This window comes from Aspergillus uvarum, assembly GCF_003184745.1.
Source record: "Aspergillus uvarum CBS 121591 unplaced genomic scaffold BO82scaffold_2, whole genome shotgun sequence".
NCBI lineage: Eukaryota > Fungi > Ascomycota > Eurotiomycetes > Eurotiales > Aspergillaceae > Aspergillus > Aspergillus uvarum.
The window spans coordinates 233,867-255,646 of record NW_020291299.1 but is presented as its reverse complement, the minus strand read 5'-3'; the positions used below and the strand labels follow the sequence as shown (position 1 = coordinate 255,646).

General features: G+C 51.6%; 9 protein-coding genes and 1 non-coding gene across 10 annotated transcripts; 9 read left to right on the top strand and 1 right to left on the bottom strand.

Moving 5' to 3' along the window:
• Positions 1-744: 744 nt before the first annotated feature.
• Positions 745-2,449, top strand: BO82DRAFT_349888 (zinc-binding alcohol dehydrogenase family protein). Its single transcript, XM_025633999.1, has one exon. The coding sequence runs from the start codon at positions 930-932 to the stop codon at positions 2,004-2,006; it is 1,077 nt and encodes a 358-aa protein (XP_025496941.1). The 5' UTR covers positions 745-929; the 3' UTR covers positions 2,007-2,449.
• Positions 2,317-2,953, bottom strand: BO82DRAFT_397316 (uncharacterized protein; the record flags this gene model as incomplete). The annotated part of the gene is made up of 2 exons (XM_025638919.1): positions 2,317-2,438; positions 2,497-2,953. 2 exons carry the CDS (start codon positions 2,951-2,953, stop codon positions 2,317-2,319), a joined length of 579 nt encoding a protein of 192 aa, XP_025496940.1.
• A 292-nt stretch (positions 2,954-3,245) lies between these two features.
• BO82DRAFT_412512 (uncharacterized protein) lies at positions 3,246-4,048 on the top strand (the record flags this gene model as incomplete). Its single annotated transcript, XM_025639843.1, has 2 exons — positions 3,246-3,303; positions 3,504-4,048. 2 exons carry the CDS (start codon positions 3,246-3,248, stop codon positions 4,046-4,048), a joined length of 603 nt encoding a protein of 200 aa, XP_025496939.1.
• Positions 4,049-8,166: 4,118 nt separating this feature from the next.
• BO82DRAFT_412511 (uncharacterized protein) lies at positions 8,167-8,905 on the top strand (the record flags this gene model as incomplete). The annotated part of the gene is made up of 2 exons (XM_025639842.1): positions 8,167-8,653; positions 8,838-8,905. 2 exons carry the CDS (start codon positions 8,167-8,169, stop codon positions 8,903-8,905), a joined length of 555 nt encoding a protein of 184 aa, XP_025496938.1.
• A 495-nt stretch (positions 8,906-9,400) lies between these two features.
• On the top strand, positions 9,401-10,115 carry BO82DRAFT_412509 (uncharacterized protein). The gene has a single exon (XM_025639841.1). It carries the CDS (start codon positions 9,449-9,451, stop codon positions 9,947-9,949), a length of 501 nt encoding a protein of 166 aa, XP_025496937.1. The 5' UTR covers positions 9,401-9,448; the 3' UTR covers positions 9,950-10,115.
• A 684-nt stretch (positions 10,116-10,799) lies between these two features.
• Positions 10,800-12,061, top strand: BO82DRAFT_324972 (formate/nitrite transporter family protein; the record flags this gene model as incomplete). Its single annotated transcript, XM_025632848.1, has 4 exons — positions 10,800-11,236; positions 11,297-11,417; positions 11,483-11,839; positions 11,895-12,061. The coding sequence occupies exons 1-4, from the start codon at positions 10,949-10,951 to the stop codon at positions 12,059-12,061; spliced, it is 933 nt and encodes a 310-aa protein (XP_025496936.1). The 5' UTR covers positions 10,800-10,948.
• A 400-nt stretch (positions 12,062-12,461) lies between these two features.
• On the top strand, positions 12,462-12,533 carry BO82DRAFT_t19. The gene has a single exon. It is a non-coding gene; the product is annotated as a tRNA-Ala (tRNA).
• An 825-nt stretch (positions 12,534-13,358) lies between these two features.
• On the top strand, positions 13,359-14,674 carry BO82DRAFT_428120 (uncharacterized protein). Its single transcript, XM_025640415.1, has 2 exons — positions 13,359-13,650; positions 13,728-14,674. The coding sequence occupies exons 1-2, from the start codon at positions 13,440-13,442 to the stop codon at positions 14,438-14,440; spliced, it is 924 nt and encodes a 307-aa protein (XP_025496935.1). The 5' UTR covers positions 13,359-13,439; the 3' UTR covers positions 14,441-14,674.
• A 751-nt stretch (positions 14,675-15,425) lies between these two features.
• Positions 15,426-16,507, top strand: BO82DRAFT_397311 (uncharacterized protein; the record flags this gene model as incomplete). The annotated part of the gene is made up of 2 exons (XM_025638918.1): positions 15,426-15,602; positions 16,061-16,507. 2 exons carry the CDS (start codon positions 15,426-15,428, stop codon positions 16,505-16,507), a joined length of 624 nt encoding a protein of 207 aa, XP_025496934.1.
• A 2,096-nt stretch (positions 16,508-18,603) lies between these two features.
• On the top strand, positions 18,604-21,699 carry BO82DRAFT_428119 (NRPS-like enzyme; the record flags this gene model as incomplete). Its single annotated transcript, XM_025640414.1, has 1 exon — positions 18,604-21,699. The coding sequence occupies exon 1, from the start codon at positions 18,616-18,618 to the stop codon at positions 21,697-21,699; it is 3,084 nt and encodes a 1,027-aa protein (XP_025496933.1). The 5' UTR covers positions 18,604-18,615.
• Between the last annotated feature and the right edge of the window lie 81 nt (positions 21,700-21,780).

Below are 21,780 nucleotides of genomic sequence, written 5' to 3'. Positions count from 1 at the left end.
AATGATTTATCCTGACGTTGACAGCTTGGACCAGCAGATGTGTGAGCTGGGGCCGGACGCCTGTGTTTTAAGGCAATGATGTGGAGAAGGTCCTGCGCTTGCCGAAAGCTGTGTGAGCTTCGAATTCATGTAAATTATTGATAACAAGTGGCTGATATACGCTCGATGTGTCTATTCATACTAAGGTCCCTGGTTTGGTTCTGGTTTAGCTCGGTTACTCAAGAATATTAAAAAGAAAAGGAAAATAAAATAAAATAAAAGCTCTATCTGACCTAGTATCCAACAATTTTCATGTAATTTCTATAAACTTTACGGGAACAAATTGTATGCAGAAAGCCGCCGAATGATAAAAAGTGGGGTTAACGAAGGATCTAATGGGGGGTCGAATCTTGGAAAATCGGGGAGATCACTAATCACTTCGATAGCTGTGGTAGCTGTGGCTGTAATTGACCTACCGTCGGCCCGAAGCAGTGGTTCGCCAAACGATGGAACCGGGGAAGGTCTTCTCGGTCTTGAGACGCTTGCACTTCAATTTGTCAACATTTACCAAGGCCAATGACATCCACTAACAATGAAGGTTTACCCTGGCCGTGGACAAGGTCATTTGCCTCAGGCTCCTCTCTTCAGGTCGGCGATTCAAAGCGGGATCCATGTTCTAGTAATGTGATGGTTTGTAAGCGTTACAACTTCACAATAGTTCGCTCCTGTTCCAGGCACTATGAGCTAATCACTTGATGATTATACCTTACATCCGTCAACCTGAGGTTCATTCGAGCTTCTAAATAGTCAACTTTTCAAGTGATCTTAATGTGCTTTCCCACCAGAGTTTCAGTTTGATTTGGTATTGCGCACGAGTGCTCCATCTGTTCAATACTTCCTACTTCCTGTCTTCCTGCTGAGATCACAACATTGCAAACCCACCCGCCCTAATGAAAGCAGTTATCACACATCGATTCTTGCCTAAGCGTCTACTGAGTCTCGCTCTCAGTAGTCCTCTTGGGCAGGGCGCGCAAATCAAAGATGTCCCAACCCCAAGCATCACCGATGATGAGGTCTTGGTCAAGGTGCGCGCTGTCGCGCTGAACCCCATCGACTTCAAAGACATCGATTTCGTTTCCCCACGCAATTCTGCCATTGGCTGCAACTATGCGGGTGAGGTGGCTCGGGTCGGCAAGAATTCAGGACAGCGTTGGAAGGTTGGAGACCGAATCGCTGGCTTTGTCCATGGGGGCTTATATCCCGACGTTGGCTCATTCGCCGAGTACCTGAAAGTCGATGGAGACTTGGCCTGGAAGGTGCCTGACGAAACGACCCTGGGCGAAGCCACCACCTACGGAGTTCCCGCAGCCACCGCGATGCTGGCCCTTTCGTACCTTAACATTACCCGGGTGGATATGGAGAACGGACGCAGCGCTCAACAAGGGGACCCTCCGGCCATTCTCATCTATTCAGGAGGCTCGAACGTCGGTCTCTTCGCCATTCAGTTGGCCAAGAGAGCAGGATACACGGTTGTGGTCACGGCCTCGCCACGTTCCTTCGACCTCGCAAAGCGCTATGGTGCCGATGCAGTATACGACTATCGGACATCTGCATCCATTGGCGAGATCAAGAAGGCCTATCCAAACATCACAAAAGCTCTCGACTGCTTTTCCGAAGGCACTTCTGCCGCCTTCTGCGCTGATGTGTTTCGCGAAGGTGGCAAAGTGATCACGCTTCTTGATCAAGGAAAGCCGAAGAAGGAGAACGTGACCTATGATTTCCTCATGGTTTACACTGCCTTCGGTCGCAAGTTCCAGATGTTGGCGCCTCTTGGCCCCGTGTTCCCGGTGAAGCCGGCAGACCGTGAAGTCATCAGCAAGTTTTATGGTAGCTTGCCCAGCCTGAGGCTGAGGCCTCCACCCATCACCACAATCAAGGGCGGCTTCAATGAGATATTCGGAGGTCTAGATACACTTCGCAAGGGAGAGGGTCGAGGTACAAAGCTTGTCGTCGAGTTTCAGGATTGATATAACCCTACTCCCAGTCGCTAATGATCTTGTTGAGCCTGCTTGCTTTCTAAAATCTCGCCGTCGTCTGTCTTCTTGTGAAATTGTACTGGGGTTCGCGAAGTATTTGTCAGACTCTTGCGAAACGTATTGGTATTGAACGTTGGATCTCAAGCACATTTTCCCCATTACCATGAAAACAACCTCTTGCTGACTCTCTTCCATCATTTCAATCGCTACGGTGGGCTCTCCGCGTTCCAAGTTGACGGTCGCGAGGGAGATATCATTCTGCAGGAGCTCCAGCCACAGGCACCACGTGGTGGCCGGCCGATCAGCTGGCAAGCTCAGTCAAGTCACGGAGGACGCTGGCATGGACCTCGTCGTATGTGTAGGCTACAAAAGGCATCATCCACCATACACATGTAATTCTTCTTTGCACCGTGATCCGCCAATCTATTATTCGCGTCAGCATCCGTACTTCTTTGCCCTCTCCGTTCTCTTTCTCTCATACCTTGTGGATCTTGTGGATCGGACAACAACGCGGTCGGCTCGACTGCCCAGTGGCTGGCCACCGACACGCCAAAGGGGGCGTCCGCTCGGGTCTTAACTCCGGTCGGGGTGTCTCGTAGCCAGGTCTCGAATTGGATATGCTTTTGTCCCCATCCGCTTGCGCCTGGCACCATCGTGATCACCTGGCTGAGGACGTAGGTTTGGATTGGAGGACCCGCCTCCGCGGTCTGGAGCCACTCATCCTCGTATCGCTCGGGTGCTGTGGGCACGAGGCTCATGCCAGTAACCACCGGATTCAACTTGATGAAGAGTGGCTGATCTTGGAGCAGCTGGCGGATCGTCTCCGGGTCGGCTAACGCGGGGATTATCGTGGTGACGGTGCGATTGTTCGAGACCCGCCAGGGAATCGATAGGAGAGAGGCGACTAAGAGCCCTGTCAAGAGTTTGAAGTGTATCATCGTAGATGATGGGCAAGGATCTGGAGGGTGAGTGAATGGTGAGCAAAGCACAAAATTGCAAAGCGGATTGAGCTTGGTGTCAGTTTCACGTGATTCTGCCAACAGCCGCTCATTTGTCATTTGTGCAAGCACCATCCACCCGGCATTAAGTAAGTTAGTCCGTTTAAAGTAAAGGCTGGATATAGGGAAGGCTTATGGCTGGTCATGGCCCACCTGCAGCTGTTAAGATGCCAAAGTGCGGTGCATCGGATACGAACAACAGAGTATCAACTACAACAAAACCAATCCAACAATGCAAGCCATGGTTCAGTCCAACCTGTCCAGACGGGTCAACACCGGGCACAGAGCCGGTAATAAGTCTTGAAACTTCAGGTTCCAGAGCTTTGGGTTACTCAAAATGAAACTTAAAATCAGAATAAATAAGATCAAAGGTTGCACAGATGCAATGCCTCGCAGATGACATTCTCTCCTGACTTTTCCGGTCTTATTGCAGATTTATAAGCCCGGCTTGATTGCAGTTCCATCTTGCCTGCTTCTGACATCGTCACAGTCGAGGCAAAGACAATGCTACCGACGCTTGCGGCTGCGCTCCGCACCATCTTTGGCAGCTGGGTCAACCCTCTGCCCGACGTCCCGTACATCTCCTGCTTTCCCACCCTGGGCTTCTTATCGGAGCGATGGTCCCATGATCTTTATCACACATCCATGGGTGCCTTGTTTGACGTCGCAGCGCAAGAAGGGATCTCCTGGACCCTGATTGGGGGCCTGCCTGTAGTCTACCTTCGAGATCCGGTCCTGATCCGGCAGCTGTTCGTCCAGAATGCTGACTCCATCAGCCAATGTGGAAGCAAGACCAAAGGCCCCTTTGGTACCAGCAAGCGCATTGTTCGCAATGCACTGATCACCGCCGACGGTGAGGTTGCCAGGCAGTGGCATGCGGATATGCCTCGGGGCTTTCACAACCGACTGCCCCTGGAAGTGTTCCACCCGAAGCTCGTTGCGATCGCGAGGCGCCATGTCCAAGCACTTCTGCAGGCGGGCACGGGCGACAACCTGCAGCTCTACCTCCAAAACTACGCCCTGGATACGGTGTGAGGTCTAGGGCTAGGTCTCAAAAATGCCTCGCTGCACAAATTCATAGAAAGTACACACAGTGCCGGTGGTGGGCACGCATCCCCAGGCAATCATCCTGTCTCCCTGGTCTGGAAATGCGCTCAACTTGATGCGGTAGGCATAACTGTAGAACAGGGTTTCAAAGATGCCAGCTGTGTCGGCCGCCTTGCCTTCCGTGGCACAGCAGAGAAAATAGAGAAAGACAGACAAGAGCCTCATAGTGGTGGAAATGGATAGGCAAGAAGTCAGAAGGACGACGAGGATAGACAGGAACATAGATAGATAGAACCGCACATCGTCAGCAGAGGCTTGCCATTCTTATTATTTTGAGCCCTCAGCTCTTGATTGAACGATGAATCCGTACTACTTCGATCGAGCCTTGCCTCCTTCACTCTCTTCCTCCCCCTTCTTCTCTCTATCTCTCTCTGTCTATGATATTAGCGCCGGAGTGCAGCCAAGTTGGGAAAATGCACATGCAGTGTTACTATAGCTTAGTATGCCTCCGTGGAGTATGTGTGGACAGTAACCACGAGCTTCATACGCGATACTATTCTGCTTGACCACCGCGAGAAGAAGGTTATTTGCAGTAGAGTAGTAATATTCTGCGGACCGTGCGGTAGAACATGTCCAGAAGGCATTCATCTCCGCCGGGAAGAAGCTTGAAAAGGAGTTATAGGTGCTGGGATAGAGACTAAATCCTGCTTTGAAGGTTCTGTACCCTCTTTATGACAGACTGTGCATCTCAGGGTCCGATGAGCTCGGATAGCGCTTTTGTGGTTTTGGGGTGGATTATGGTTTAATACATCATCATAACACATACCCGGGACATTCTACGGCAGGAAAACACATGTACCAGGAGAAGTGTCTTCCTCATTGATTCTGCGAAGAATATTCGGCTGCCTGCCCCTATTCGCAGTTCTTCATTCACACTAAACTAGAAGTTGTAGCCGTGTCAACGGCGCCAGCCCCACTTTCTCGTACCTGTTTTTGCTGGTTTCCTTTGAAATTTGGGACTTTTCTAGTTTCCGAGACTAGTACTTGAATTTTAAACTAAATTTTTGATTGATACATGTTAAGTTACTCAGCACCTCGAATCTAAGTTGGTACATAATTGCTTAGGATTCGGCAACTTGTTAAGTGCGTCTTTCCTTGTATTACGACTTTCTAGTCCAATACTGTTGACACGATGCTCGTCCCACTCCCTGACAAGATTGTTCTCCAGGTGGTATCTTTTCTGAATACCGAGGATCTTTCTCAGTTGGTGCTCGTATTAAAAGACTTCTATTTATTTTTCATCTCTGTTCTTTATGACTAAGTAGTCCTTTTTTTTAATGCTTATTGGGACGACGGATACAGACTTGTGGGGGGGAGCCACAAGAATCCCGTGCGGCGATTCTACCAGGCGATGATCGAAAATCCACGCCTTGCGCTCTTGATCCGGTCCTTAACTCTGTACCTAAGTTATTGTAAGAAGTGGAGGATGTGTGCTGTACTCCCGGCCCTGCCGGAGGCGAAACTTTGTATGTTGATACTGCTGTACGGCGATATCAAATATAAGTATTGCCGCAAGTACCGCGCGTGGCGCAGAGATCTCTGGTCTGATTAAGAACGACAAGATAACTACCGACAGCTGTGGAACTATAAAGATACCTGGCTGGTATTACTGTTGGTCCAGGTCTACCATCTTAAGCAGTTGGCTATCCGCGTGCTGGAGGAATACATGCAGTTTGAATTTGAACACACCCCCCTGACGCAGGGATACACCACACACTTTAACCGCGTGATCCACTAGGTGAGAAACCCGGTGCTTGGGATCCTCCCGCGGCTCTCGCACGTCTCCCTCCGCGACGGACCGGTATGGTGGGATAAAGGCGCTACTAATACCGTGCCTCTAAGGTGATTGCTGCTTTACTTATATATCCTATCTCTCCGCAGCCTCTACATCCGCAACCCCTGTGACAGCTCCCTGCCCTGTTAGCTGCTCTGGGGTCAGATGCTAATATCTGTGTTATTTACGCATATTAATTTGCAGGGGCTGTTAGATGCCCTCTCGAATCTTCCCCAATTTCTTGAATGGTGCCCAAACCTTGAGTTGTTTACTGTAGAGATGGATTGAAACTGGACCTGTTGTGGCTGGGTGGATGTTTCGCAGCTCTACCGTCCGCTCTAAAGGTTGCGAGCCTCCCTTTGCCATCTCTATATAGCCTTTACTGGTGTGGCGTGTGAGGTAGAGCAGGATGCGGAGAGTCCCCAGCCGACCTTCTGTAGTAATCTCTCAGGATTTTTAAATCTTTATACGGTGTATATAGGATGGAGCAGCCTGCTGCCTTTTTACAGCAACTGCGCGCTGGAGCCCGCGAAACCCCTTTGAGCCCTCTTGCCGTCCTTATTACAGCACCTATACATTGAAGATTGCCTCATGCAGGCCTTGTGGGTGCTGGCGAGTGAGCTCGAGGACTTACTCTGATTTCGCTGTGAGGAGTGCGGGCTGCCAGCCCTGTAACGCCTCTTCTGTCAATTTGTCCCCAAGGAGCGCCATCACTACCGAGAGGTGGCGGCATCATCAACGAAGCAGGAGGCTCCGAAGCCGGACCCTGCCTGGGAAGTCCGACTGCGTGGGATGCAGGAGGGATTCAGGGCGCTGGGGGTGTCTCTACGAGTGATCGGACGCGGAGCAAGCGTGTCCTTTCCTCCGGACCGGGCGCTGAGGCACAAATGGCCCATGAACGAAAATGGCGAATACTGGGACGACGGTTAAAATTAATAGCTGTTTAGTAGGATGACGGTCACATGGGGGGAATGCGATAGGGAAAGGGTGGGGGTCTCCGTTTGTCGTGCTTTCAGGGAGAAGAGAAACAATTTGCATGTCCCTTTACATTTTCACTTCTCGACGAATATGATTCGTATAAAATGTATTGTATGGTGCTGTAGAAGTACCCAAAATTGACTCCGATCCCCACAAAACGGGGGAAGTCCCTAGCCCTCTCAAAACACTCAACTTACAGAGATTTCGAGCGCGCAAACCAAGGCCCGTTGTGCTAAGGGGCTTGTGCTTACAAGCCTTTCTGGCAGGGTCTTGTCTGTTCTTGGCTACCGGAACGATGTTGTACCAAGTTCCTAGCTAGCAATTATTGATCCCCGAAATTATCGGCTCCATTGCAAATCCACTTTTTGAAGATTACAGTCCGGACTCCGGTGTCGAGCCGTATTTTATTGCCTCCGACATGGCCCCAGGAGCAATTCGCGATCCGACCGGATAGGCCGGTCCCTGAATCCCTCCGCGACGGCCCGGGCAAATCTCCTGAAATCTGATTCGAGGATAAGACTCGTAGATAAATTCTCCTTATCCCGCTACCAATTTGACACATAGGAACTATTGGAAAGCTAGTCCCAACGTCCCACGAGATTGAATCTTTAGCCGGTGGTTCACCCCACCTATCATCTAGCCCTAGGTGCCTGGGTATAGGCACGCCCCATTTCGTTTTTTCGATAATCTTTCACAAGGGTCAAGGATGTATTCACTGATTAGCAACTTGTCTGTTTCTGCCGGCTTGATCTTCTTCCCTGAGGTTTTCAAGCAAAAATGGGTTCCTAGATGGTGCAGGGACCGTGCTAGGAACTTGGGCCGTAGGCCGAAAGGAGACCCTCAGCCCGGTGCTAAGATCGAGGGAAGTGGCTCTTGCCTCTACCGATTCCACATGGTAATGCGTACAGGTACATTCGAGCCATCAGATTGGACAAATCGAGCCAACTTGCGCAAGATATGCAAAAGGGGGTGAGAGGTGAGGAAGCAGCTGATTTCCTCCGTGACCAGCTGGATATCCAGCAGAACCAATGCCCCGGCTCCTCTGTACAGCGAACGCGAAACAACTCTTCTAGTTTCAGACAGTCCCCTATGTATGCTATCCATGATACTGCCATTATATCTATCGTCTCGCTGCAAAAGCTTCGCTCACCCAAACCTAGAATCCTTTACCATCTTCGAGTGTCTGTCCTCTTTTCTTCTCTTTACTAGAGTCTAGCCTAAGTTCACTTTCAACTTACCCTTCACCGCCAGCCCAACAAGCTTATCTCTTTCTCCAAAGAAAAAAGATCCAACGATGAGGCTTTCTTCTCTCTTCTCACTCGTCCTCCTGAGCGAGGCTGTCGGCCGTGTCTCAGGCAACAACAACAACAACAACAACAACAACAACAACAACAACAACAATTGCTTGGACCAGGTCTCCGCGAACACGATGGCGGTGTTCAGCGGCACGCCGTTCGCGCTGGCCCCCCGGTACGACAACGGATCGGCCTGCGGCGGCTACTGTGACGGCCTGGCCGAGTGCCACGCGTGGCTGTACAGCATGCGAGGCGGGGACTGCCAACTCTATAAGATCGCCCTCTCCACGTTCCCGTCCCAGCATTTCATATATGGCGTCTGCGGGAGTTGTCTCCCTCCGTCGTTGTCGGCTGCTGCTGCTTCTGCTGCTGCCAGTTCTACCGTTGTCGCAGGGGTTGGTTCGCCTGCCAGCTCTAGTATCAGTATATCAACACCGGCGTTCTTCACGGAGATGAGCAGTGGTAGCAGTAGTAGTAGTAGCAAGAGTATTACTCTAAGCATGAGTACAGTTTCGCCGTTGCTTTGTTTTTTTTCTTTATTTGTTTCTTCTTCTTTTTTGTGGTGCCCGAGGGAATTCATCTTGTGTATGATTCTATCATATGCGAATTTCGCTCGGTCCAACACAATCATTTCAAGTCTGTAACCTTAGGTATTAAAAGGTTGGGATAGAAAAGGCACATCGACAACCACCGTCACCACCACCACGGTCATCAGCATTGAGATTAGGTCCGCCCTAGAGCTGAGTTGTATTTCCCTCTTATTTCTCTCTCTCTATCTTCAGAAAAAAAAAGGCTTGCAGGCAGATATGGTTAAATAGGATGTTTCATCTTACTGCGTCCGCACGAACGATTGTACAAGAACTTAAAGATTCTGTTGGAATTGTTTTCCTGTCAGGGGAGGATGATATCAGTTGGATAATCTCCGGATGACATTCAGTGTATACTGGCTGCTGGCAGGTACTGTCTACTGTCTATGTATTCCACCAAGGGGGTAGGTAACATTACCCCTCCTATCCTCCTTAACCCCCAAGTTCAACTCACTGAAAATGTCGGCGTTGCGCGTGTAACGCCTCGGTTCAGCGAGGTCACATGATTTCAATCAGAACTGCGAGTATGTAAACACCACGAATTCGTGGAGATCTCTTCCTTCCTTACCAATTTCATGAATCTCAAGGCATCAAGCTTTCCTCTTTGAGCACGTATTTCCATCAGTATTACACGATAAAGCAACAGAAAACAAACACAAAATGGTTTTTTTTGTTATTTATCTTGCTATGTCGAATGCTCAATGGTGCTAGTGGCAGTAGTAGTAGCAGTAGCAGTACCTCGACGCGGTGGTCAACGAAGTCCTGCGGCTGTACCCGCCCATCCCCACCACGCCCCGAGCCATTGAAGTGCGCCGTTGGCCTGAAGACCCGATCCGGCACCGGCGTCGTGCTGCCCGTGGATGCGCGCGTGGCCGTCTCGCTCGACATGCTGCATCGGGAGCCGCAGGTCTGGGGCGCGGATGCCGCGGAGTTTCGGCCGGAGCGGTGGGAGGGGCTGCGCGGGAATGCGCTCGAAGGCCAGTGCAATTACTTGCCGTTTCTGACCGAACCCCGACGCTGCCCGTGTAGCGGCTATGTGATGCAGCAGGCGAAAGTGTTCCTGGCGGTGCTGGTGCTCGAAGCGGACTTGGAGGTCACGAACGCGGCGACGGTGCGGAAGAGGCTGGGTCCGGTTTCGGAGCCAACGGTGTCGCTGGTGTTCTCGGTGCAGGCGCACCAAGGCATGGGAATTTAGGGTTTGTGGACGCATCGCTATTCGGAGAGGTTGAGGCTCCTTAGACGTATGCACATGTCGATAGTTCGAAGGAGATTACATGGATCTTACAGGGCCAAGTCTATATATCTGATAGATGGGTTTTATGTACTCTATAAAAACTCGTGTTAACTCATACTACTGCTTGAAATCATATTAAGAAATGGAATAGAAAAATAAACATGCGGCCAAAAACATACAACAGAAGGGATTCGCTGGTGGTCACCCACCCAACTACTAACCTCCCGGCGTGTGGCTTAAGTACGGCTGAGCGGACGGGAAGCCCTGTTTTCCACACCCTATGGTCGTATGTGCTTGTTTTCCTGCTGACACATATTATATACCAAGGATGTTATCCATGATACGTAAACAAACAATGTCAGTATCGAAAAAAAAGATTCTGTAAAGATGTTGGAAAGAGCACAACAGGCAGGTCTTCCACAATGTGTGCAGAGTTTGCAGATCTGGGGACAAGCAACCGAGGGATTCCCCGGGGGTACCCGCTTAATATAGCTTGGTACAGCAAGCCTTTGCTTATATACGACTAGTTTTCCCCTAGGTCCTCGACTAGCTATCTCGCTATCAGAATGGGCCTATGAGGGGGACTGTGTTGGGGTAACTGGGTCAAGACGGTGTCCCCTTCCGTCGTTCCGCGGAGACCCCCCCATCAGACTAGATAAGCTTCAGCGTTGTGAGTTGTCGGATTGCGACACTTATCTCTGATCTGCATGCCCGGATCCGAACCTTATTCCTAGCCGAGAAGACTTCCCCGACGATCCAATAACTCACCCCACTGCCCATTCGTCGCATCGGTCTTGCTCGTATCCGCAGAGAGGTCCATAATGCTGTGGGGTTCCGGCCAGGAAACAGCCAAGCGATCGCATACCAAGGGCTCACAATAATCCTGCGTACATATACCCGCTCTCGCTGCTCATCCCTTCCTTCCAATTCAGTGTGCGTCCCCCAGTTCCCTCACTCACCATGTCCTCCATCAGCCTGGATTCGTTCTCCCCCGCCGAGGTGGTCGAGCTCATTGCCCGCACCGGCGCCACCAAGGGCCACATGCGCCTGGACAAGGTCTTCTTCAGTGCTGTATCAGCTGGCTCCCTGCTCGCCTTTGCCTGCGGAACCTCCTTGAGCACCAATTCCTCGCCTTGGTTCACGGAGAATGCACCCGGGCTGCTCCGCACCATCAGCGCCTTGGTCTTTCCCTACGGTCTGTGCATGATCATCCTCACTGGAGCTGACCTCTGCACTGGTTCTTTCATGGTATTCTCGATCCCTCTCCGAGCTGGTGCCTGCACAAAATCTGACCTCCAGCCTTGGTAGTTCACCACCGTCGCTGCCCTCCAACGCCAACTCCCCTGGTGGAAAATGCTCCTCCACTGGTTCGTCACCTTCTGGGGCAACCTGTGCGGCTCTCTCTTCGTCGTCGCCATCATCTTCGGCTGTGCGTTCTTTCCTACTCCCTAACCTTTTATGTTGATACTAACCTCCACTCCCACCCCTCCATAGATGGAGGCATCTTCACCGCCGACCCCTACAAATCCGAAGCCATCGACTACGCCACCAAGAAGCAACTCACCCCGTCCTTCCACGAGATCCTCCTCCGCGGCATCGGGTGTAATTGGCTTGTCTCCCTCGCCTGTTTCTTCGGGCTGCAGGGCCGCGACCTCGCGTCCAAGATCATCGGCATCTGGTGGCCCATCTTCGCCTTCGTGTCCATGGGCTTTGACCACGTGGTCGCAAATATGACCTTCATCCCGCTGGGGATCTGGTTGGAGGCCCCAGGGCTCTCGGTGGGGCTGTACATCTGGAAGGGGATCATACCGACCTTGATTGGGAATATACTCGGTGGTGGCTTTTTTGCGGGTAGGTTTCTTGCTCGGGTTTCTGGTAGTGGGTTATGCTGACGGTCTACGCACAGGGACATATTATTGGTATATGTATCTTGTCGATGGGGGGAGTGTGAGCTTGGCGGGGCTGAGGAGGCGGAAGTACAGCGGGGAGGTGGAGTCGGGGGGGTCCAGTCCGGGAGGGGAGATGCTCGATGTCGAGGCTGCCGCTGTGGTGGGGGATGTGAAGAGGGCTTGATGGTGGGGTGTGATGAGACCATGATCAAATAGATCCTGTCGGTAGGATATCAAGACCTTATGCAGATCAGATTTGACAGTGTTCTATTTCTACCCCCCAATAATGGACACTCCAACGCCATCCGGGTCAGGTGGCCAGAATTGTTGGCAATATATATATTTAGGCAAGGGTAAAGTGTTAACCAATTATTCTAGGCAAAGGTATGTTTATGATAAACTTGTCGTGCTAGTAGTCTAAGAGAGATGTGAAATACCCTGTATGTAAACTGCATCTAGTTTCACCGGTTCTCAAAATATATGATTTTTGTTCATCGTAAGGATAGTTGTGTTCTGGCCGATTGTATTAGCCCTAGCATTGCAAAGGAACAGGAAGTCAAGTTGGAGTCCGCATTTCAACAATTGGGGCTGTGGTTTAGTGGTATAATATTCCCTTAGCATGGGAGAGGTCCGGGGTTCGATTCCCCGCAGCTCCATCTTTTTTGGTTGTGCTCTCTGTTTTCCACTATCATTGCCTGAGGCATGGAATATCCCATCCTATTGATGCGAGCAATTTTTCTTATTAGTTGTGAGGACGCATCAAAGAGGTGGAAGATGCTTGGATTCTGACTACGTCAGGCTAACTGCGAGAATTAGCGAAGGCCGCAGGCTGCCGCCGTCAAGTTGAGCAACCACCACTTACCCACACTGTTCATCTGTAATTGGTCAACTAGCCTTCATGCACTAGCAGTAGTCAACCAGCCAGACAATTCGCCTAATAAAGATGCACTAGCTAGAATTGTCTTGTCATGGGATCGCTCACTTGCAGTAGCCTTTTCTGAACTCTAGCTTAAGCCAGGACCCGTGGCTGTAACCTCACCTTGGACGAGACCAGCACCTAACCCTTATTTCGGTATCATCCCCTCTCCAGGTCAGCCAACAAGCTCTCATGATAGTCTCCGGCAGTTTCTATCTTTCTACTCTCTATACCGCATATCACCGGTTCAAAACCCCTCCAACACCGTCGGAGAAACCACCCAGATGGACAGTTTATTTGTTTAGCCGGAAGGAACCCCGGCTCAGCCCAACAACAGGGGTATGTTCTTAGTGAACACTAGCGTTGGCCTATCTCGCAGCTTTCCCCAATGGCAGACAGGCAATACAGGCGAGCTATAGATATCCTGGTTCGATGGCTAAATTGAGCATGGCCTAGCATGGCTGCGGGCGTAGACAATGTGAAAACCGGTTACCCGAGCACAATAGACGAGCTGCTAGTCCTGCGCAACGGCTGAGGCGGAGTACCCTCCATCATTACTCCAAAGGGAATGCCCACGTCTTAAAAGACCCTACGGCGCTGCTGGTCGTGCCACTTTTTACCTGGCACTCAATACTTCTGACGCAAGATGGCACTCCCAGGGCGTGCGTGGAGCAGCCTGCTACTCTTCTTGCTTCTCTCTACTTCGCAACTGTGTCTTGTTCACGCCGATGGATTCACCTTCCCAACCGATGATGTGTATCAATTCATTGTCGGAGACCTGGTCAATGTCACCTGGGATTGGGTGTCACCACGCATCTCGCTCTACGAAGTCTGCTCCACGGCCGTTCTTCTAGAATGTATGTCCCTCAACCCTATCAGTGCCTCAATTCTTCTAGACACAAGCACAAGCACCGCTAACACAGATAATCAAAAGCCAATGTCTCCGACACACAAAGCTACGTCTGGAACGCCACCCGAGACAATTATAAGGAGTCGGGCTGTGTATTTGAGCTTGTCCCCCTCACGGACGACGGCACTCCCAACCCCCCAAACTTAACCAGCGTCATCATCGGCGTCAGCAAGCGATACACCAATGACCCAGCACCGACCTCCTACAACTTCGGTGGCACATCCTCCTCGACCGCGACCTCCTCCGCTACCGCCTTTCTAACAACGACAAAAGCATCCTCATTCACTACAACCACAACCGCGGAGCCAGCATCGGCGACGATATCGTCCTCCACTGCCAACGAAACACCCACAGCCATCGCAAAGACAGGCCTCACCACCGCCCAGAAAGTAGGACTCGGGCTCGGAGTCCCGCTGGGGGTCTTGGCGCTATCACTAGCCGGGGCGTTGATCTTCATGTACCGCCGTAGGCAGCGACGGAGACGCGAGGGTGGATCGTCTGCACAGCTACCATTGCCGCCATCGCAGCAGCAGAGTTCAGAGCATCTGTACTATGCTGTTCCACCAATGGCTGAACAGCCGAAATCCCCGTTTGACGGGTCACGGATGTCGCGGGTGTCCGGGGCAGAGACGCTGATTGCGGAGCTCCCGGCGGCGGTGGAGGCCCAGTCGGAGAGGGGGGATAGTCTGCGGCCGGTTAGTGAGCTCATGGGGACACCGAGGAATGAGTTGACATGATGAGGAGAGAGGTTGACTGTGAGGTATAAGGTGGGACTTAATGGTCATAGTTCTCGAGCGTTGAGATTCCTTAATGAATGCTAAGCTAGACCTTGGATTAGGGTTATATAATGTCTGCATACTAATGTGATAAAAATAATTTGAATGTGGTGGGGGTTCAGTCTCCAGTGTATATATTGGTGGCGCACCATGTGACTGGAACAATTGAACAGTTTTGTTTATCTTTTCTATATGCCGGAATATAGTATGGGTGCTAGTTTTATTAAAGCTTTTCATTCAGCCTGAGCCTGTGTACTGAATAACGATGAAGGTGAAGGGCTTGTTATACAAATACTTGGCAGCTATATGTCTTGCTCCATTGAGTCACATGATGGGCATGACCCCGCACACTGTCTCTGTGTCTGTTCTGTTTGCCCTGTTTGTCTCGCTTGCACTGTTTGTCTCCCCCACACGCCTCGCATCAACAATGAAACCGGAAAAGAAGACAACAACATCCACCACGCGAAGAACGTACGGCCACTTCAGTCTATTATCTATGAGTGTATTGAAAGAATATCAAATCACGCCCTCAGCTGTTAGATTTGCCGTGCCAGTCCTCCAAGGCTATTGATAAATAAGCCCAGCAGTCGCAAGGCGCAGGCCTCGTTCACGCTACCATCGTACCACTGGAATTCCACCTGTAGTCGATCCTCAACTTCCTCCACCCCGAGGAAATAATCATAGGCCCGGAGATCCCTAATGGATAAGCTGTGTGATATCCAATGCGGCTGAGACACCACCCGCTTTGATCGATGCCAACATGGCTACTGGCATCCACTTCGACTTTTCGAAGCACAGGATAGCGGAATCGCCAGGTCGAAAATTGTTGGCAAGTAACTAAGATTCTAGAGAATGCGTATGCTCGCTCAGCTCTTAATAGGTGAGATTACCGTCCCAAGCGCAGACTGCTGGGGAGTCTGGCTGGTGCTTCTGGAATGCATCCATCATGGCGCCACTGATGGATACTCCCGCGGGCCGTGGAACCTCTGCATTCCATGACCAGATATCTGCTTCATCTTTCTCGCTGACTGCGTTGATCTCTGCAACGGTTGACAACGGCGCAGCGGTCATCGAGCGCTGGAGGACATGGGCAATTGGTCAAGCATCTGCTCTGCTTGATCAGGTTCGATTATGTGGAGATCAAAGCCAGCACGTAGCGAAATAACCTCTGGCTGTAGCAAGCATTTAATAATAGTGGCATGCGTGTTGAAGGCTGTCAGCCTTTCTGCAACTCGGGGCTCATCCCAAACCCGCCTCATCATGGTTGGATTGCCGTCCTGAGATTATTTCGCAGCGGGCTGTACCACGAGTAAGGTCTGAAATTGACACCCCCTCGCCGCGTCGGGGCCGAGTCGCCGGAACTTTTGCAGACCGGGCTGCTCGAATGGAATCATATCGATCGTCTGTTGCTGGATTCTTTGCAGTAAAGACTCCACGGTATCCGTATTTTCGAAGCGAATTCGCAGGGGCACGGTGGCAATGGTCGGTCCTGTGACGTTCTCGATGCCGTGCACTGAACTCTGGCATCCGCTAATGCTGGTGGAAACCAAGATAATCCGCAACAAGGCAGACTGACACGAGCATCTGACCGTCGCCTCGGAGTTCAACGCCAAGATCGAAGGCCCGCTGTACTGCAATCTGCTGGGTCCAACACAGTGGCCTTCCGAGGGGTCGCTGCCGGAATTTGCGCCTCTCGTGCAACAGCCGATCAAGGAGGTAGCGGGAGTCGCAAACACCGTCCGCGGGCTGGCCGCCAAAGCGATGGGGATTGACAACCGTCTGTTGGACCAGCTGTTCGATGCCAAGCAGCAGTATCGTGGACGGATGATCAAGTACCCATCTCCGCCTGCCGATGCGGATCCGGCAGCGGTGCAGGCATTGGGTGCCCACCAGGACACTGCGTTTGCAACCCTCATTTGCCAATTGACTGACCATATCTCGCTGCAGGTGCAGAACGCCCAAGGGACCTGGATCGATTGTCCGCCTGTGCCTGGATACCTCCACCACCGCCCTATCTGCAGACGCTAAAGGAAGAGCTTCGAGCCCAGCATGGGAAGCTAAACTACGAGCTTCACGAGTAACTGCGCGAGAATGAACGATTTCCGACCGTGGGGTCACGGGTCTTTCACAACTATGCTCGAAGCTATCCCGAGGTTGTGAGGAGATGAGTGAGTGCGCCCCAACAAGCAACCAATTCATAAGCAGAGCTCGCTAACAAGAGATCCAAGTTCCCTAGTTAAAAATTGACCAGTGAGCGTAGCGAACAGGGTCTTGTACCTGGGAAGTTCTCCCTTGGAGATTGGCTAAACCATTCAGGAGGCTTTCCTGCTGGAAGGCAAAACACCTCAGGCTTAGGACTTTCTGTCTGTTACTTCTGATAGCGGATACCTCCTGAGTGTGCTCTAGACTACTATGAACAACTATGGGCAAAGAAATCACAGAAAGGATGAAGGTATTACAAAGTATCTGTTGCTGCATTTAAGTTACCTTTTGGCTGAACGGTGAGGGTTATTTCCGTCACGGTCGCATATCGTGATCAATTCCCGGGGACGAACGAATAGTGCAAACAATGGCCTACTCCAAACATCGCAGAACACAACATCAATGTAGCAGTTCAGGCATTGAGCATCGCTCTTCCTGGAATTGATTCGACCATTCCAAACCCCAAACAGTTCACAAAGTGTGTTCGAGGTGCGGGATGTGTCAGATCACCCAACAAGGACTTAACCCTGCCATTCTCTCCAAGGGGTGACCGGATACCTTGGATACCTTTTTGCCGAACAGTCAAGAGTTATTTCTTGGGATTTCAAGGGCTCTATATCGCTAATCATATACCTTGATTGGTCCATTCCAATGAGACATTTTTACTCTTGGTCATATGCAACGAACTATGTCCGTAGTTCATACTTTGTAGATGGTCCGCTTATTTACGTAGGTGCCAGATTCAGTCGCGGTCAACATGGAAGTATGATAACTTGTCGTTGGCATGATGCCAATTCAACCAAGAAGATGCCCCTTAACGAATGAGCCCAGAAGGCAGTTACTGTTGACAGCGCGGAAACAAGTAAATCTCAGCGACGACAGACAGTGACTGGGAGGCTGAGACTCATGACAAGCCAGGCCCAATTGTGATGCGCGGTATTTCTTTATCCAGTAGCAAATGTTATCACGACCACTGCAGTCGCATGCCCTAGACGTGGAGATTGTTTTATGTTGGATTGACTTAGCCAGACCCGTGGCGCTGCGTCTAGGCCATTGCGATCGCAAGCTGCCGCGTGAACAATGGTCAACAACCGCAAATAAGCTTGGGTTGTAGAGTTAGACCTTACATACAGGTCGCCAATCCGAGATGACAAGAACTTGTCATACACATCTTGCAGGACACACATGCTCATGGTTCAGCTGGGGTTAAAGTTCTCGAAAGCTTCGTGACGTGTCCGACTTCCCGGCGTCAGATCATGGAACCCTACCATTCAATCAACAAACATGTGAACGCTTATGCGCTGCGATCTGGAACTGCCCACACGTGTCCTGCCTCGTATCAAAGTCTGGATGCGGCAAAGTCAGGGCTTGCGGGTCTTGCCCTTCCTGGCATAGGCTCTTTTAGCATGACTATGAAAGTTTTGCTGTCCACACCAGTTCTGTGGTATAAAAAAAGTTTGAATAGCTTCAATGTTGTGGCATGAGTGATGATATCTGCAAGCACTACAGTCAAGCCTGTAGTTTATTTTCTATTCTTGTCGCACCCCTCTGGTCATGGGGTCAGACCTCAAAGACTATGCACGGCGTCATGGCACGCCACAAACCATAAAGCTTTTCAAACCAATGCTACAATGATGCTATTGAGACCTGCGATACGTAACAGAATATCATATGACTAGTAGACTGTGTAATTGAAACAGAGATAGAGAATTCCTGGTTCTGAGCCAAAGAGAATCATGGCATATGCTGAAAAGGCATATACGCTGGCAACGTCGAGGCTGAGCGCAAAGGTATAAGTGGACTTGGTCCTCAGGTTCCGTTCAAAGCTCTGGAATTTTTCACACTGATCAATCCACAGCCCAAGTTCAAAGCCGACTGAAGAACCCAAGATTGAAGAACAAAGCTTGAGATTTTATTGCTGACCGAAATCGAAAATGGGTTCCTTGTTTCAATCCACTATCGACAGGATTATTTCATCTCACACCGCGAAAACTCCCCAGGCGACAGCTGTTGAAGATGGCAACCGCAAGCTGTCTTATCAGGAGCTTGAGAGAAAGGTGGTCAGTCTCACCTTGATGCTCGCGGAGCACGATCTCAAGCATGAAGAGCCAGTCTGCATCTTGGCAAATCTCGGGGTTGAGGTTGTCGTCGCTCAGCTCGCTCTCATACGCCTTGGCTTGACATGTATTCCCTTGATTACATGTACACCAAGGCTTCGCCTTATGAGTATCCTGAGGGATGTGGGCGCAAAATATGTTCTTTCAGACTCGAAAGACGTTCCTCTGGACAGTGAATTCACAGTCCTTCCCATCACTGTCGATGGCGAAGAATGGCAAGGCCATGACGCCGATCGTGCGGGGTGTGCCGACGGTGTCAATGGCAACCAATGCTCATTTCTTGAATGCCAAAACCCCAACTATCGTACTCACATCCTGTATACCTCTGGATCTACCGGAAAGCCCAAGCCGGTGCAGGTTATGGAGCGAAGCATCCTACATCTAGCGTCCAAGAGCCCGCTCGGAATACTGGACCCAACCGACAAAGTCGCCGTAATCAACAACCCCGGATTCGACATCTCCCTCTTTGAGATATTCACCGGTTTGGTCGGAGGAGCAACCCTTGTGATCGTGCCTCGCATGGTGGTCACAGACCCCTTCACCTTCCGCGAGTTTATCGCGGAGAAGAGACCTTCGGTCATCTATCTGACCTCCACCTTGTTCGGGATCATCGCCCACGCCTGCCCGACCACCTTCCACAATGTCAAGCATCTTCTGATCGGCGGAAGTGCTGCCAACTTAGCAGCAGTCAAGGCTGTCGTAAATTCGTCTCAGCCGCCAAAATACTTCTGGAACACATATGGCCCGACGGAGATCACGACACATGCTGCAATGCACCTGGTCACACCGTCAGAATTCAAGTACGATAACATCGGTCTCGGGAAACCTTTTGGCAATGGGCGCCTTCGTTTGGTGGATGAGGATCTCAGTACCATTACCACCCCGGGCGTCGTCGGTGAGGTTCTCCTCACTGGGCCCGGCTTGACACGTGGATACGTCGGCCTCCCCCAGGAAAATCAGTATCGGTTCGTGCAGCTCGAAGATGGCCTGCGGTACTATCGGAGCGGTGACCGAGCCAAATGGCGGAAAGGCGAGGTAGATGTTCTCGAGTTCGCCGGACGCACGGACTTTCAAGTCAAACAGGGTGGCTTCCGCGTGGAGCTTGAAGAGATCCAGCATATGCTACTCTCTAGCGGTCAGCTCGTGGGGGCTGTCGTCGTTCAGGTACCCGGAAGCAGCGTGACTGTGGGTGCGTTCATCGTTGCGTTTGTCATTCCAGCAATCGCCGATACTCTACGCCTCGGAGCGTTGGAGGAATATCTTGGGGAGAGGCTGCCTGGATATATGATCCCAAGCGATATTGTGTTTCTCCAGGAGTTCCCATTGAACGATCACGGGAAGATTGATCGCAAGGCCTTAATTCAAAAATACCTCATGGAGCGAGAGCACAAGAAGTCCGAATTTAAAGACAGGCGTGACACCGCCACCATCGTCAGGGGCCTCTGGTCCTCGTTGCTCAACAAATCATCTTTCAACCAAGACGATGACTTTTTCCGATTGGGGGGCACCTCGTTGCAGGCGGCGGCCCTGATTGCCAAACTCCGCGAGCACACGAGCAGAACAATTTCCATGCGAGGACTGGTGGAGAACTCCCGTCTCCACGAGCTGGTCGCCTATCTGGGCGAATTTGTCGAGGGGGGCAATGCTCCCGACGACGCCGATTGTTGGATCGCCGACGCCCGATTGACCGATGATCTGAAGATCAATCCGGCCTGGTCCGCTCAGGATTGGGACTCGGTCATAGACTGGACTGCCCCCGGGGAAGGACGTCTTTTCTTGACCGGTGTCACGGGGTTCGTGGGGGCCCATTTTCTCTTTCGCTTTCTCAATATGCCGGAGGTGCAGGAGGTTGTTTGCCTTGCGCGCGCGAAGAGCGGCCAGACACCCCGTCAGCGCGTCGAGCACACTCTCAGACGCTATGAGTTTCACGAACGAGTGTCAGATCACCTCGACAAGCTGACTGTCCTTGAAGGCGATATCACACAGAAGGACCTTGGGTTATCCGTCAGCGAGTACATCCAAATGGCGGACAGGACCAGCGCGATCTTTCACATCGCGGCAAAGGTCAACTACTGCGAGCCATACTCGGCTCATTTCGAGCCCAACGTTCTAGGAACAAAGAACCTTCTTGAGCTGGCTGCGCAAGGCCGTAGGAAAGCCTTCCACTACATGTCCAGCCTCGACGCGTGGGGTGCTACCGGTCTCATCTACGGGACACGGGTCCTATTGGAAGACGAACCTCTTCTCCCACATATCGGGTCCCTTGCATTCGACATTGGCTACGCATCCAGCCAGTGGGTGGCAGAGCAGATGGTCCGCGGTGCCCGCGATCGCGGCCTTCCTGCCGTGATCTATCGACCCGGGTTCGTCATCGGGGACACGCGACACGGCGCCGGCAATCCGGATGACTTCGTGTCCCGCCTGTTCATGGGATCGATTCGCCTCGGAGCGTTCCCGCATCTCCCCAACCAGCGCATGGAGTTTGTCACGGTGGATTACGTCTGCGATGCGACATTGCATATCGCCTTCAAGAGGAGCAGCTTCGGTCGCTCGTACTGCCTGGTGCCGCCCTCGCCCGCAATTTCCGTGGATATGGAGAAGACGTATGAGATTCTGGTCGAAGCAGGCTATTCGCTTCGCTTGCTTCCCTACTGGGACTGGGTTCGCGAGCTCCAGGAGATTGAGGATCAGGACAATCCGCTGAACCCCCTCCTCCCGATGCTGCAGGAGCCCGTTATCAGTGGGCTATCGCGGTTTCAAACGAGCCGGCAGACTCCTTGGTACGATTGCTCCAATACCCTCGCAGCGCTCAAGGATGCCCCGGAGATCAAGTATGCGCCGCTAAGTGCCGATTTGCTGACCACGATCCTGCGGTTCTGGCGTCGGATGGGGGCTTTTTGAGGCGGTTTAGGGCTGATTGCGGTATTGAGCGGGCCAAGGGGTGGGTTTCGCTAGTGCTGACGGCGCGGCTAGCTATGAAAC